Source organism: Dermochelys coriacea, chromosome 6 (assembly GCF_009764565.3).
Source record: "Dermochelys coriacea isolate rDerCor1 chromosome 6, rDerCor1.pri.v4, whole genome shotgun sequence".
Classification (NCBI taxonomy): Eukaryota; Metazoa; Chordata; order Testudines; family Dermochelyidae; genus Dermochelys; species Dermochelys coriacea.
The window spans coordinates 113,937,474-113,953,820 of NC_050073.1; the positions used below are offsets into that span (position 1 = coordinate 113,937,474).

Consider the following 16,347-nt stretch of genomic DNA (forward strand, 5'->3'; position numbering starts at 1 on the left):
ACTCACAATTTTTGGAAACCCTGATCTAGTGGGTCACAGTTTCAGGGTTAACTGCACCTTTGACCACCCCTCCCCCCGACCTGGCCTTCCTCAAGGGCACCCACTTAAAGGTTTCAGGCTTCTTCGCTGTCACCTCTCTTTGGTGGAGAGTTGTCTCTCCCACTCCAGACCAGGAATTTAGGCTTGCGGTCGCTTTTCACCTCACTGTGATTTCCCCAACAGGTCTGATTTAAGATCCAGCACCTATGGTTAATCTTTCTCCCCAGGGGCTACAACAGTGTAGACCAGTTACCATCCAACCTTCACAAAGCAAAGTACATTTATGCATTACAGATAAAACTTTTTTTTTTTTTTTTTTTTAAAGAAATTCTTATGTGCATACTAAAATTTTACTGGAGTTCCATCATTCTTATGGTCCCCTAGTAAGCCAAATTGTTTCCAACTCTTCTACAAGGCTTGCCTTCTCCATGCCCCTCTTTGAACTCAGGGCTTTTTGTCTTAAACAGCTTTCTTTTACTCCTGGGGGAATTCTGCAGGGAGTGCCGCCCTCCCCCCACCCCAAAAAAATAAAATTCTGCACACAATATTTTAAAATTCTGCATATTTTGTGTCAAAATGCAATATAATCTAGCTAATTTCAATTATTTTGGTAATTTATTTAAACTACAATACAATGGATGGAGAATGGGAGTATTGGAAATTGCCACACCCTGTCTGTCTAATAGTAATGTAGCTAATATTTACCCTTTACTTCTAATTATTAGTCAACAAATATATGCAGCCAAATGCTAAGTGTTGCATCATAAGCAACTGAAGAACAAGTGAGGGCTGGGGCCTCAAACTCACAATTTATACTGGCTATTGACTGTCTTTAAAAAGGTCAGTCGCAAACAGATCATGGAGCAAATTTTGATAGGAAATTTTTTTCAGTCCAAAAATTTAGACCAGTTCTAATCACTAAAGCACCATAAGCCTTTATAAGGCCATGTTGTCCTTTACAATAAGGCTCCTTTAACCCACTCTGGCAATGTAAAGGAGCCTTAACATTTTTACACCTGTTTTATACTCCTGGGGGAATTCACTAAGAACAATGGGAATAATACACTAAGCATGCAGGCTGCTACATTCTTCTCTGCCTGAGGGAACAGAGTCTGCCCTACGCCTACCTCTTCAGAAATACCCCAAAGCCCTGCACCTCCAGGCCGAGCATGCTGCAATAGGGAGTGAGAGGGACAGTGTCTCTCACTCACACACACACACACACACACACACACCCTGCCACCCCACCAAGCTCACCCCCCTCAGGTGGTGATTTACGTCTCTACTGGCTGTTCTGGGTGCTCAAACTGACCAGTCTGAACTGCCAGGGAGTGAGCACATGACCTCTCTTGCTACTTCCCTGTCAGAAGTCATTTTTCTGTGGGTAAGCAAAGAAATCTGTGAGGGCCATGAATTCTGCGCATGTTCAGTCACATAGAATTCCCCCAGGAGTTTTCTTTGTTGGGTTCTGAAAACCCAGTTTGAAGCAGTATATGCAAGCCTCTCCAGAAGGTGGTATCTCTCTAGAGGTATTTATAGCCTGTGTGATTTGCCTTAATTACTCCATACTGTCTTTAATACCTGGAGGATCTGTGGTAACCCTTCTCCCATCCCCAGAATTGCATACAATCCCTGGCTTACAATAACTATAAACTATTAATAAACTTAAAAAATATGGTCCCCAAAGATACTGCATCCAGTTGCAATATCTGTCACATAACATTTTAATATCTTGGATAGCTAGATATAAGATTTTGTTAGATATTTAACACCTTACTTGTATGTAAAAATTGGGATGAAGTTCAGGTCTTGAGGTCATATTTTGCGTGCCAATACAAGGTAATTCCTCCAGGTCAGGGAAACATCTTTAGGAGGGCAGTTTAGTTGTTTTTACTGGACTAAATTGAACTAGGGCTGAATTTTGTAAAATGTGTCTACTGTGGGTAAATAGAGGGTTTCAGTTTCCATTTCTGTTGCCAATCTAGGTCACAGAAAAAAGTGTATTGGGCAAATGGAGGGGAGAAAATTCACATAACTATAAAAGCTTGCAGACTTATGGGATTTTTTTTTAATTTGAAGCATTTAAATGCTCAAGCAGATTTCTGAGATCAAAGTTCTGAGTAGCACGCTTCAAAAACTTGTGTTAAGATTTACACACAATTTAGACATATTTTAAAAAGCAAATTTGAAGTTTAAATACGTGTGAGTTATTTTTCACTGTCATTTTTATTTTTAATTTTGACTGCATCTTTACCACTGTATAAAAAGCTTCAAGATGTGCAGTTTTATTACCTGTATTCTCTTTAGTTTAGAAAATTAAGCAACTTTTAATATTTTAATTTTTCTAGCTTAAATATCTTCGGATGAATATTTGAACAACACTTACTCTGCTTCAGTCTTGCTTCAGAATGTCCGTCTGTGCTTCTTCTCATAAGGAGTTTTCTCAGTTACTGCCAATTCAGGATATTGGACGTAGTAAAACAGAAATTAAAAGCTCACCTCCTGGCATCAGCTCTCCTGTTTATAGCTGCAGTCAGTCTGCTCTGACAATGGAACAGAGCCCAGTTTATATTCCTTCATCTTATGTGGAAAACAGTCATGAATATTCTGCAATGGCATTCTATAGTCCTGCCATGATGAATTACAACATTCCTAGCAATTTCAGTGATTCAGAAAGTGCATCTGTAAGGCAGACATCAAGCCCAAATGTTTTATGGTCTGCTCCTGGCCATATTTCACCTTTGACATTACATTGCCAGTCATCACTTTTATATGCAGAGCAATCAAAGAGCCCGTGGTGTGATGCAAGACCAGTGGATGATGCACTGCCTATGAACAGGTAAATATTTTATTCTTTCAGCATTTTTTTTTTTTTTTTTTGCAAGTTGGTATTTTTTTTACCTATGACTTTTGCACACTGGTCCACGAGGAAATGAACTCCATAAGCGATATTGTGCTTTACACATAAATTTCAGAAGTTTTTATTACTTTTTAAGATGTCTCTTTTTGGAAATATCTAAAGCTGCTGGGGTGGGTTACTCATTACTATACATTTCACAAAGCCAGCACTGTGTAAAAACTTTTTGTATCTCAAAGGACTTCAATGCTGTGGCATACTTTAAAACTTCTCTTTGGGTTTAACATTGATGCAATAGGTCAAACTGTGTCCAAGAGAACCATATTATTGTATAGCTCGCTAACCGCATTTAGCGGTTGCTATTCATTAACAGGACTGTCTCACTCTACAAGATCATGTTAAAAAGCTTCTTTGGAGGCTATAGCCAGTAAAAGATCAATACAGATAGTTGAGATTTGCACAGCAGAGTCTTTGGTCAAAATTTTCAGCCATGAGAAATTGGATGCGTCTTTAAAAATACAGCCACGCTTTTTCTACTCATACTCCGCTTGAGTACATAGGTGGGAGTCAACATAAGCATCAATCAGAGGATGCAATTACTCAATTTGTGCACAAAATCTGTTTACAAATGTGGGTATTGCAAACACAGTTGTTCCTTCAGCAACTAAATATTGATTCACCAGGTTCTTTACTTACTTATTACAGGCATTACTACTTGTATTCAGTATCATGTAAAGAATCCAGATTTGATCTATTAATGTTAAATATCAGAAAAGTTAGCCTATTTCTTCTATTACCTACATCAGTGGTTCTCAAACTGGGTCGGGACCCACTTTGGGGTCCTGACCCTGTTTTAATGAGGTCGAGAGGGCTGGCTTCAGTGTGCAGCAGTGTGGTTCAGGTTACAAGCCCCCTGCCTGGGGCTGAAGCCCTGGGGCTTTGGTGGGGATCGAGCTTTGGCTTTGCCCCCCCCCACACCTGGGGCAGCGTGACTCAGGCACGCTCAGGCTTTGCCACCCCCCCCCGGGGTCATGTAGTAATTTTTGTTGTCGGAAGGGGGTCACAGTGCAATGAAGTTTGAGAACCCTTGACCTACATCAGGGGTGGGCAACCTATGGCACGCGTGCCGAGCCAATTTTTAAAGGCAGGCTGCTGTCTGCCGGACTCGGGCAGACGGCAGTGTGCCTCTAAAAATCCTGCCCGGCCTGGTCCGCTCTTTTCCGCCCCCCGCTCTCTCCTTGCAGGGCAGGCAAGCTTCCCCCTCCCCTGCCTCTTCCCCCAGTGTGCTGGGTTCCTGCCCCTCCTTCTCTCCCTCCCTGCGGCCGATCAGCTGATGGCCCTTGCTATGGAGGGGGAGAGGGAAAAGCGGAGCCGCAGCACGCTCGCTGCTCCGGGGACCTTGGGGAAGGGGGTGGAATCAGGGCATATCCCCTCCAGCCCCCTGCTGTGAGCCGCTTCAGGGCAGGGGGCTGGGAGCACCCCCACGACCCTAGCCCACCCCCCACATCCCCACTCTCACCCTGAGCACCAAACGGGAGCTCCTGCCTCCCATATTCCCACCTGCACCCCTCGCACTAAATGGGAGCTGCCCAGGTAAGTACTCCACATCCAAACCTCCTACCCCAACCCTGAGCCCCCTCCCTCATTCTAGCTTCTGGCCAGACCCTGCACCCCAACCCACAGCCTGCTCCTTCAACCCCCAGCCCTGTTCTCAGCACACTCCCACCCTCATCTCAGTGCAGAGAGAGGAAGAGAATGGCTAGAACCAGGGAGAAGGTAGGTACCCACTCTATGTGGAAAGGGACTCCAGACCAGCAGCGGGTTGAGTGGGGCCAGCAGCCAGGACCCTGGCTGGCAGAAGCCAGCGGACAGAAACCCAGACTGGCATTGGGCTGAGTGTCAGCGGGCTGAGCCACTCAGCCCGTTGCCAGTTTGGGATCCTGGCTACCAGCCCCGCTCAGCCCACTGCCGGTCTGGGGTTCTGGCTGCAGGCCCCTTGGCAGCTGGGGTCCCGACCGCAGGCCCCGCTCAGCCCACTGCCGGCCTAGGTGAACGGAACCCTAGGCTGGCGGCGTAAGATCAGCATTTTAGTTTAATTTTAAATGAAGCTTCTTAAACATTTTGCAAACCTTGTTTACATACGACAATAGTTTATATAATATATAGACATAGAGAGAGACCTTCAAAAAATGTTAAAATGTATTATTGGCACGCAAAATCTTAAAGCGAATAAATGAAGACTTAGCATACCACTTCTAAAAGGTTACTGACCCCGACCTACATTATTCCCCTGGCCCCCATCTCAGGCCTTGTATTTGTGTAAGTGCCACACAGAGCCTGCAGAGGGCCAAGAGAGAATTCTTCTAGCGCAGCCCTGCATTGGGAAGTCGTAGCATGGCATGCCAAGAATAGGACTGCAGTGAATACCACCCACTATGGCCATGCTGGCTTATGCTGCAAGCCAGAGGCAGCCGTGTGGAGGCTGTTGTAACTTCGGGTATTAAGTTACACAGGACATGGGCATGTTCTCTGGGAAAGCCCTGCCTCCTCTGGGCAGTGCCTTCTGCACTGTGCCTCTGGGAGGCACAGCATAGTATCTCAGCCTGTATTTTAGTTCCTTTTTGTATGAATGGTGGTATCTTATACTTTGTTTGCTAAACATAGCAGTTATAATAGAGTCCACACATACCCAATATTTCTTTTCTAGTAGTTGGCTGATTATTTTTTCATACTAATGTATCATAAGTAGCTGAAATTTGAAGAAGTGGGTAACCATTGTTTTTCATCAGTAGATAGCTGTCATACTGCCTTTTAGTGAGACAGTTGATTTTTTTTTTTTGTTATGCTATAGCATATTTTGATCCCATTTACAGGGGGAGCACAGTTCTAAGAATGGGGATTCATTATAACTTTAGACCATAAAGATAAAACAGAAGCAATTTTCCATATTGTAGATATCTAGAATTGAATAAGAACATTTTCGTACAAAGTCCTGCTTCTCCTTTTTGCTTCATCCTGTGGTGAAGTCTTAATACAATGTTCATGGTATTAATTTATTGCCATTTATTGATTATGATGCTGAAAACTTATGAATAATAACTGAAATGAAATATCAAATAGTGGAGAGTATGAACTCTGAGGAACCAGTCCCCTGTTCCATTGATCATAGGCAGAAGTTCCAAATAATTTTTAAAACCCATAATGAAGTAAGGTGTTTGTTTAAATATGAGAGGCAAGACTTTCCTTGAGTTGAAAGTGCATAAAATCATAGAAATGTAGGGTTGAAAGGGACCTTGAGAAGTCATCAAATCCAGCCCTCTGTGTTATGGCACGACTAAGTAAACCTAGATCACCCCTGACAGGTGTTTGTCCAACCTGTTTTTAAAAACCTCACATGATTGGGATTCCACAACCTCCTTTGGAAGCCTATTCCATAGCTGAACTACCCTCATAGTTAGAAAGTTTTTTCTAATATCTGACCTAAATCTCTCTTGCTGCAAATTAAGCCCATTACTACTTGTCCTAACTTCACTGGACATGAACAATTGATGACCACCTTCTTTATAATGGCCCTTAACATATTTGAAGATTATCAGGTTTTCTCCTCTCCGTCCCCAGTCTTCTTTTTCCCAAGACTAAACATGCTTACTTTTTTAACCTTTCCTCATAAGACAGGTTTTCTATACCTTTTATCATTTTTGTTGCTCTTCTCTGGATTCTCTCTCCAATTTGCCCACATCTTTCCTAAAGTGTGGCACTAGAATTGGATGTAGTATTCCAGCTTGAGGTTGCACCAGTGCCAAGTAGAGTGGGACAATTACCTCCCATGTTTTATGTACGACACTCCTGTTAATGCATCTCAGAATGAACTGTGAACAGAGGAATTATGGCATAAAGTGAGGCTATATTACACACACACACACACACACACACACACACGCGTACACACACGCGTACACACACAAAAACTATGTTAAAAGAACATTATTAAGGTTGGAAAGTGAAAAATTAGACAATGCCAAAATTAAGGTTGACTGTGTAACCTTAAATTGGCCCCCTTTTGCGTGTTATGATGATAGTTCTTAAATACATGATCACATACTACTTTTTTCACAAGGCCCCTGCTTCATTCATTGCACAGTATGGAGGATACTCATTTAATAAGCAGCTATTCGATATACTGTTTTTCGCCTCATTGTTCAATATGTGGCATCAGGCCTGCCTTACTGCACAATATTTATACCCTATTACAAAGACAGAATTATAAATTCTCATGGGCATTTTTATGATGCAGTTTGAGAGGCACAGGAGTCTCCTTTCACAACCAGTTCTAGCCTCTCCGCCTCCAATAGATTTTAACAATATATCGTGATTGCTTTCTGCCTTGTAACCTTTGTTGGTTATGCATTATAGTGTGTAATTTTCTTTTACTTCCAGTTTTAACATTTCTGAAGTTTAATAATAGATTCAATATTCTGAAACAACCTTTTACAGTATATCAATGAGTAGAATTAAGGTATTCTTAATTGATCTTAATCCTCATTGTAAATCTAAAATTAGGCTAATGAACGTTTGTTTTCATTTACAACATAAAAATACAGCTATGCTACTAACACTATACCCCAAATGATTTGCTTTCTTACAGAAACAGTTAAATGGATGACAGGAAGGAATATGTCCACCAGTTTTCACTCCCTGAAATAGCAGGAAACTGATCATGTGGGATACACCAACTTGATTCTAATTATCTCCACCCAGTGCCACCCTGCCACACCCCCCCCCATTGGTCCTTGCCAATGTGCCTTGAGAGAGTATAAATTCCTGACTCAGAATTTGGCAATCAGTTAAACCATGTGTGAGCCAGAATCATACTAATTAATCATCTAATCTTATTTATACTCTGCAGTCTATTTGTATCCAATAATTATTCATTTTTCTTAAATCCTAGTAAACTGAATTTAGCCAGTAAACATTTTCAGCTGCTACAATCCCTTTTCATATTTTTGTGTCAAAATCTATTCAGAATAATCTCTTACATGTGCTAGATAACCTCTTCTTCCTCTCTCCAGCTTTTCCAGTTTTTGTAAAAGCCTTTTCTGCTGTAATACTTACAATCCCTAATAAAATAGGCTAACTATTTTTGCCCTTTCCTTTCTTTAAAACTGGGATAAATCTGCTTTAGTGATAGTCAATGTAGTTTTAACTATGTTCAAGCATGGTTCTACCTTTTCAATGTTCTTATTCATCCTTTCAGAATGCCTGGAGTATATTTTTAAGTGCTTTTCTAAAGTTCCATGTAGAGTCTTTGGTGAATAGGTTTTTCCTGCCCCAGAAATATAAGCTAGCTCCCTAAGAACTTAAAACCCTACTGACTACACTGATTGATATACCTGATCTCCTTCTGTCTATGTAGCAAGAGTAGAATCAGAGAGTAACTCCGAAGGCCCTGCTACTTTGCTTATATCTAGGAACATAAATGATTATGTAGCTTCTGGGTTTTTTTTGCATACTGTTGTTGCCTTCATGCACACAGAAGACTGTTCTCTCCAGTTCTAGCTACAAATTCTATTTGCCAAGGACTTAAGATCTGCTACAGTCATCCAAAAGGCAAGATGCTGTGTTTTTTCTCAGTTTGCTTACAACAAACCTTGTTCTCTGGGTGTACATTATGAAATAATTCCCTAGCACCACTACCTCTTTCTAAATCCCTCTAATTTCTTATTGTTTCCTTATAGCATCTATTGACACGAATCAGCTGATTCCCTATTCTTATCCCAATTCCCATTTACCTTGCTCCATCTTTCATCAGATCAGTAAGTATTGTGTTTGAAACTGGTTATTATACCTCAGAAACAAGAAAGCTTTTGCTCTTAGTGACCTTGCCCCTCTATCTTTCCCCTTCCTACTTGTATCCAGGCATCCTTTGGTCCAAGAGTCTTGCCATTAGGACATTTCAACATGGTAACCTCAGTAAAGGACTTATTGATAAGTCTCACTTTCCCCAATCTACTGAACTGACCCTTGAGATTTCAAATTCAGTTCTATCAGTTATTTGAGATTCAGCCAGCTGGAATGAATGAATTGAGCTCCTCATTAGGGAATGAATACATCTGAGGCAAGGTGTGTAGCAGAGCCTGCATTTTGTTGTCACTAAAATGATTTATCTGCTTGACTGAAACCAAGACCACTTTCTCCCCCCCGTCAAATAACTGTGATTAAAACCTTGTCTCTTGATATTCGTACTCACGGACAATCCAGAAAAGGATTCTTTCATTGAACCTCAGGACACTTTTTTATGGTGCTTATGAGACACATTTTTGGAAAAATGAAGGAGGGGAAGTTTCCCGAACTTAAGATGGACTCAAAATAGAAATTTACCAGGAAATTGCTCTCGTTAGAATTGTCCATTGCCAGTGACTATCAGTATGTAGCAGACTAACGTCTATTTGCTCTTCTATTTAGTTTTTATACTGCATCAGTCATAGTGGTATCTGAGAGCTCCATTTCCCATGGCAAGTTTCCTAAATACAACATCCAGTTATTTGCTGCTCACTTACCATTCACTAATTTCTGTGAGTTTATATAATTATCACCTCAGCAGTACAATCTATTTGCCCGGGTGCTCCAAATCTTTCCAGATAATCTGTATCAACAACATTAGAGTTACAGTATTTGTGAGCTCTAGCTCATGAAAGCTTATGCTCAAATAAATTTGTTAGTCTCTAAGGTACCACAAGTACTCCTTTTGTATTTGTTTTAATTACGTTGTGAGACAAACACTTAACACAGAGTGTTTCAGATTGCAACATGCTCGGTAATAATGAGCCTTTAAAAAGGCTAAAGTGAATATAATGAAAAATGAGAATTTGAAATTTTATCCTAATTTTTTACTCTTTTATAACTGTTTACTTTACTTTTCCTTCAGAGAGACATTAAAAAGAAAATCTAATGGCAGTGATTGTACAAGTCCTGGTTCAAAAAGAGATGCACGCTTCTGTGCAGTCTGCAGTGATTATGCTTCAGGATATCACTATGGCGTTTGGTCTTGTGAAGGATGTAAAGCGTTCTTTAAAAGAAGTATCCAAGGTAGGAAAAATAGTTTTGGAAGCCTTTGCTTAAAAAAATGGTGTCTTATATGATCATATACATAAATTGCAATTAGTGTACAGTAGGATAACATGATTTGAATACTCTACTCTATCTTGCGGTCTTTTGTTTGTCGGAGTTGGGAAGGGAATGGACATTTGATCCCTTTAGGGAAGGATACAAAATATGTTGCCATTTAAAACGCTGGAGCAGACATATCGGAGAAATGGCACTGCAGACTCTTACAGATTACTTTGCCTTCAGAAATGCAAAGTTGGTGTAATAATTGTGGCTGATAAAAGGTAGAGATAGTGGGGATAGAGCAGGAGGATAAAAAATAACTAAAAGTTTCACTGATATAAATAAATTTAATTCTGAAGAACCTCACTCATACTAGGTAAAATCCAAAAGTTATTTTAATGGAGTCACATTGCAGCTCTTCTTAACTAGGATCAAGATAAATCTTACCTTCTAATCTTTAAAAGCCTTACTACAAAACAAAGTTTTAGTTCTCAAATGCTGGAACTCAGTGCAAACCCACTGATGGCTGTAGGTACATATGTAGTCTCTCCTTGCCTACTATTACAATCTGTGGGGTGAAATAGTGGCTTCTGCATCCTTTGGTTGGAGCTTTGGTCCACTGGATACCAGTAAGCTCATCTTCAATAACCTCTCCCATGGCCTGCTTCCATTCTTCTCTGTGCTCTCTTAATTAGATCTAGGCCAGACCCTCACTCTATAATATCTGAGGTATGAAAAGGCAAGCCTCAACAGTTTCTCTGCTCATACTTCTCTTCCCCTTTTGCAATGGTATTTAGTGGTGTGGAAGTACTTGCATGAGCCCTATGTAACAGGGTAAATTTTACCTACTGAGTAGCAATTTGTACAAAAGTGGTTTGCCTTTTCGAGATAGCATATGTACTGTGCATGCAGTGTAACAGTGACTGTCAAATCTGCATGCAGTGTGAAATCAGTAAAATCAAACCTAAAATAATAAATAAGACTTTTGTATACATATTCAGTAAATTGGTCTTGTAGTACTATGTGCAGGAAAAATGTTAACCTGATATGCTTTGCTCACCTATGCTTTAGCATTGAACAGGATGCCTGTTTTAGTTTATTGAACATTTTAATTCACCTAGGCAGATAACATTTGGTCTTAATCCAGAGGTTCTATAAATACAAGAAATGGCCTTCACTACACACAACTTATTTTACACTTTGCATCCAAGGTAGTTCAGGTTATTGCTTAACTCCCTCACCCCAAAATAGTAAAGTTTCCTTTAGACTACTGAGCTGACTTTGTGGGAGCCATATTAAATAAAGTTATCCCTTTGACAATCACTATAATACTTTGCAATAGCCAATGTGAATTAAATTATCTGTTGTTGTTGTTGTGTGTGTGGTTTTTTTTCCAAGTATTTAAATGCCTGTACCTACTTCATAAAATACTGGTGGGATTAGTTATTTTCTGAAGTACAGTTACACACTGATTTATTGTAACTACATCAAACTTGAAGTAAAAGCACTGTATTCAGAAATTAAAACTGATTTCTTCATGAGAGTTATGATTTGAGTAATTGTCAAGTTTTTACAAAGCAAATAGCGAAAACATAATTTTACTAGACACAGAGAAAGAAGAAGGTTTTGTTACTTACCCGGATTCCAATGCTTACATGAAGAAAAATTATTGCTGTGTTCAGATTCCATTGACCTCAATAGGTTTCTTATAGTTCATTCAACCTTCGTGCACTGTAGAACTTCCCCTTTAGGGAATTCTAGGGACATCAGCAGTTAGGTAGTCCCAGGCAACATGGATTGATTTGAACGCTGCTGCCAGTAAGCCAGAGATGGCAGGCAGAAGATGCCTGAGCAGGATGGATCCCCCCCATATTTAAAGGCTTTGGGGGCAAAATTTTAACTTGTTACCATGGCAGCTGGTACAAAGTATGAACCGCTCTTACACGAGAGAAGAATCATGGGGAAAACCCTGATCATCACACTAAGGGTATGTCTAAACTTTGGAGACTATATGTACATAGCTATGCTGGCATCGCCCCCTATTGTAGACGCAGCCAACACCAACAGGAGTTCCTACCCTGTTGGTGTAGGAACACCATCTCCTCAAACAACATTAGCTTTGGGTATGTCTACACTATGAAATTAGGTCAAATTTACAGAAGTCAGTTTTGTAGAAAGCGTTTTTATACAGACAATTGTGTATGTCCCCACACAAATGCTCTAAGTGCATTTAGTTGGCGGAGTGTGTCCACAGTACCGAGGCAACAGTCGACTTCCGGAGCGTTGCACTGGGGGTAGCTATCCCACAGTTCCCGCAGGCTCCGCCGCCCATTTGAATTCTGGGTAGAAATCCCAATGCGGCAAAACCATTGTCACGGGTGGTTCTGAGTACGTATCGTCAGGCCTTCCCCCCTCCCCCCTCCCTCCCTCCCTCCGTGAAAGCAACAGCAGACAATGGTTTCACGCCTTCTTTCCTGGTTACCCGTGCAGACGCCATATCACAGCAAGCCTGGAGCCTGCTCAGTTCACAGTCACCCCATGTCTCCTGGGTGCTTGCAGATGTGGTACTGCATTGCTACACAGCAGCAGCGCATTGCCTTTTGGCAGCAGACAGTGCAGTATGATTGGTAGCCATCGTCACCGTACTCCAGGGTTCTCTCTTAGCCAACCGCGGTGAGGTTGGTCAGGAGCGCCTGGGCAGACATGGGAGTGAATTGCCAGGTCAACCAGGTCATTTCTCTTTTAAGTTTCGTCTCATGGTGATTCAGTCCTGCCTGCAGCTGTACTGCACCATCTTCTGCCGAGCACCCAGGAGATGACGATGGCTAGCAGTTGTACTGCACTGTCTGCTGCCAGCCTAAGATGTGTAAAGATAGATGAAGTGGATCAAACCAAGAAATAGACCACATTTGTTTTGTATTCATTTTCTCCCCCTCTCTCCCTCCGTGAAATCAATGGCCTGCTAAACGCAGGTTTTGGAGCTCTATCCTTGAGGGGGCCATTCTGTTTCTCCTTGATGCAAAGCCAATTTGTAGATTTTTAATTCCCTGTAAGCCATGTTGTCAGTCACCCCTCCCTCTGTCAGAGCAACGGCAGACAATCGTTTCGCGCCTTTTCTCAGTGCAGACGCCATACCACTGGGAACATGGAGCCCGCTCAGATCACCGTGACAATTATGAGCACTATAAACACTGTGTGCATTATCCAGCAGGATATGCAGAACCATAACCTGCAAGAAAAGCAAAACCAGGTGAGGAGGAGGTGACTGCACCGCGGTGACGAGAGTGATGAGGACATGGACATAGCCTTCTCACAACGTATGGGCCCCTGCAATGTGCACATCATGGTGTCAATTGAGCAGGTTCATGGTATGCAGGGCTGATTCTGGGCCTGGGAAACAAGCACAGACTGGTGGGACCGCATAGCGTTGCAGGTCTGGGACGAAGCCCAGTGGCTGCAAAACTTTTGCATGTGTCAGGGCTCTTTCATGGAACTTTGAGACTTGCTTTCCCCTGCCCTGAAGCGCAAGAATATCAAGGTGAGACCAGTCCTCACAGTTGAGAAGTGAGTGGCGATAATCCTCTGGAAGCTTGCAATGCCAGACAGCTACCGGTCAGTTGGGAATCAATTTTGGAGAGGGCAAATCTATGGTGGGGATTGCTGTGATGCAAGTAGCCAACGCAATCACTGAGCTGTTGATATCAAGGGTAGTGACTCTGGGAAATGTGCAGGTCGTAGTGGATGGTTTTGCTGCAATGGGATTCCCTAACTGTGGTGGGATATCCCTATGTTGGCACCAGGGCACCAAGGCAGCGAGTACATAAACCGCAAGGGGTACTTTTCAATGGTGCTGCAAGCACTGGTGGATCACAAGGGATGTTTCACCAACATCAACGTGGGATGGTTGGGAAAGGTACATGACGCTCGCATCTTCAGGAACTCTGCTCTGTTTCAACAGCTGCAGCAAGGGACTTACTTTCCAGACCAGAAAATAACCGTTGGGGATGTTGAAATCCTTGGGGACCCAGCCTACCCCTTACTGCCAAGACTCATGAAACCATACACAGGCAGCGTGTGTGAGAGTAACGGGGAGATGTTTATAGCGGGGTGGGAGGTTGAGGCAAATCGCCTGGCCACTGATTACGTGCAGTCAGACACCAGGGCAGTTAGAAGAGTACAGGAGGGCGCAATGCGCATCAGAGAAGACTTGAAAACCAGTTTCAGGACTGGCCAGGCTATGGGGTGTGAAAATTCTGTTTGTTTCTCCTTGATGGAAACCCGCCCCGGGGTTCACTCTACTTTCCTGTAAGCTAAGCACCCTCCCCTTCCTCCTTTGATCACCACTTGTAGAGGCAATAAAGTCATGGTTGCTTCACATTCATGCATTCTTTATTTATTCATCACACAAATAGGGGGATAACTGCCAAGGTTGCCCGGGAGAGGTGGTGGTGGAGGAGGAGGGAAGCACGGGGTAGGGGGTGGTGGAGGAGGGAAGGACAAGGCCACACAACACTTTAAAACTTATTGAATGCCAGCCTTTTGTTGCTCTGGTGCAGAGTGGCTGGGTGGCTGGAGGGCCCCCCCCCAACCGCATTCTTGGGCATCTGGGTGAAGAAGCTATGGAACTTGGGGAGGAGGGCAGTTGGTTACACAGGGGCTGTAGTGGCCATCTGTGGTCCTGCTGCCTTTCCTGCGGCTCAACCATATGTTAGAACATATGAGTTTGATCCTCCAGCAGCCTGAGCATTGACTCCTACCTTCTTTCAGCAAGCTGACGCCACCTACCATCTTCAGCCCGCTACCTCTCCTCGCGGTCATATTGTGTTTTCCTGCACTCTGAGATTGTCTGCCTCCACATATTTTGCTGTGCTCTGTCACTGTGGGAGCACAGCATGAGATCAGAGAACATTTAATGCAAATGCATTTTTTTCGCCTTCTAATCTTTGCTAGCCTCTGGGAAGGAGAAACATACAGTTGGTGGAGGGGAAAAAAAAGAGAGCGTGATAGTTAAAAACACACATTTTATAGAACAATGGGTACACTCTTTCACAGTAAACCTTGCTGTTAATATTACATAGCACATGTGCTTTCATTATGAGGTCGCATTTTGCCTCTTATTGAGGGTATGCCAGTTTGGTGTGAGAGATCACTCACGCAGGGCCGGGCAGCAGAATTCGGCTTGCAGACAGCCATGGTAAGCCACAGTCTTTTGGCTTCTTTAACCTTCATAACATGTGGGAATGGTTTCAAACAGCTGTGCCCTCATTTCCCATACATCCTGTTGGGTTGGCCATTTAAAATGGGTTGGCAATTTAAAAGGAGGGGCTGTGGTTTCCGGGTTCACGTGCAGCAGAAACCCAACTAACACCCTCCCCCACACACACACACACCCAATTCTCTGGGACAATGGCTTCACCCCTCCACCCACCGCGTGACTAACAGCGGGGAAGATATCTGTTCAGCCACAGGCAAACAGCCCAGCAGGAACGGGCACCTCAGAATGTCCGCTTACTAAAACCACCCTATTTCAACCAGGTGACCATGAATGATATCACTCTCCTGAGGGTAACGCAGAGCGATAAAGTTGAAGAAAGGGGCTTTGCTGTGTGGACGGGTGCAGGGTTAAATTGAGGTAACACTGCTAAATTTGACCTAAACTCATAGTGTAGACCAGGCCTTTGCCAACAGAAGTACTCTTCCATCAACATAACTGCATCTACACTGGGGGTTGTTGTAGGCATAACTATGACAGTCAGGGATGTGGTTTCTTAATACCCCAATTAATGCATATATGCTGATATAACTGTTCAATGTAGACCAAGCCTGAGTTTTCCTTCCCTTGGATCAGTGGAGGCCAATTTGGCCCTAAGCAATTTGAGAAATCTCATCTCTTTTGTTATCATGTTGCACAGAGGGAAATTAGTATCTTTTGCTTTGAGCAACGTTAATTTGCTTGCTATCAGATATTTGTAGTAACTTATGGTCAAGTTCTGATTCCACTGAAGTCAGTGGGAGTTTTGCCACCCAATTTTGTTTTTCTTTGGGAGCATATTTTCGTATTGTGGCTTTGGCTTGAGGCCTTTCACTTTTCTTTATAACGTACCTTCTGTTCTGGTATTTACAGACCCTTACAATTGTACAGTTTTGTAATGTTTGTTGACACAACAGCATACCAGATAGGAGAGTTTTATGTTCTTTATGGGCAAGTAACCAAAAACAAAACACATGGTACTTCCCTGTTGAACTCTGTCTATATGGAGTTTACAGTTGTAATAGATATGGGGTGGATCCAAGAAAAGGCAAATCATTTTAAGGTTTTAGCTTGCACAAAAAATGTGGAGGAA

General features: G+C 42.5%; 1 protein-coding gene across 5 annotated transcripts in view; it reads left to right on the plus strand.

Moving 5' to 3' along the window:
- Positions 1-16,347, plus strand: part of ESR2 (estrogen receptor 2) — a 75,175-nt gene that overhangs the window by 14,400 nt on the left and 44,428 nt on the right. For all 5 annotated transcript variants that reach the window (XM_043517645.1, XM_043517641.1, XM_043517644.1 and 2 more), the window contains 2 exons: positions 2,388-2,878; positions 9,822-9,982. In XM_043517645.1, coding sequence (XP_043373580.1) covers positions 2,448-2,878; positions 9,822-9,982 — 592 coding nt within the window. In that variant the 5' untranslated portion in view covers positions 2,388-2,447. The remainder of the gene's footprint in view (positions 1-2,387; positions 2,879-9,821; positions 9,983-16,347) is intronic.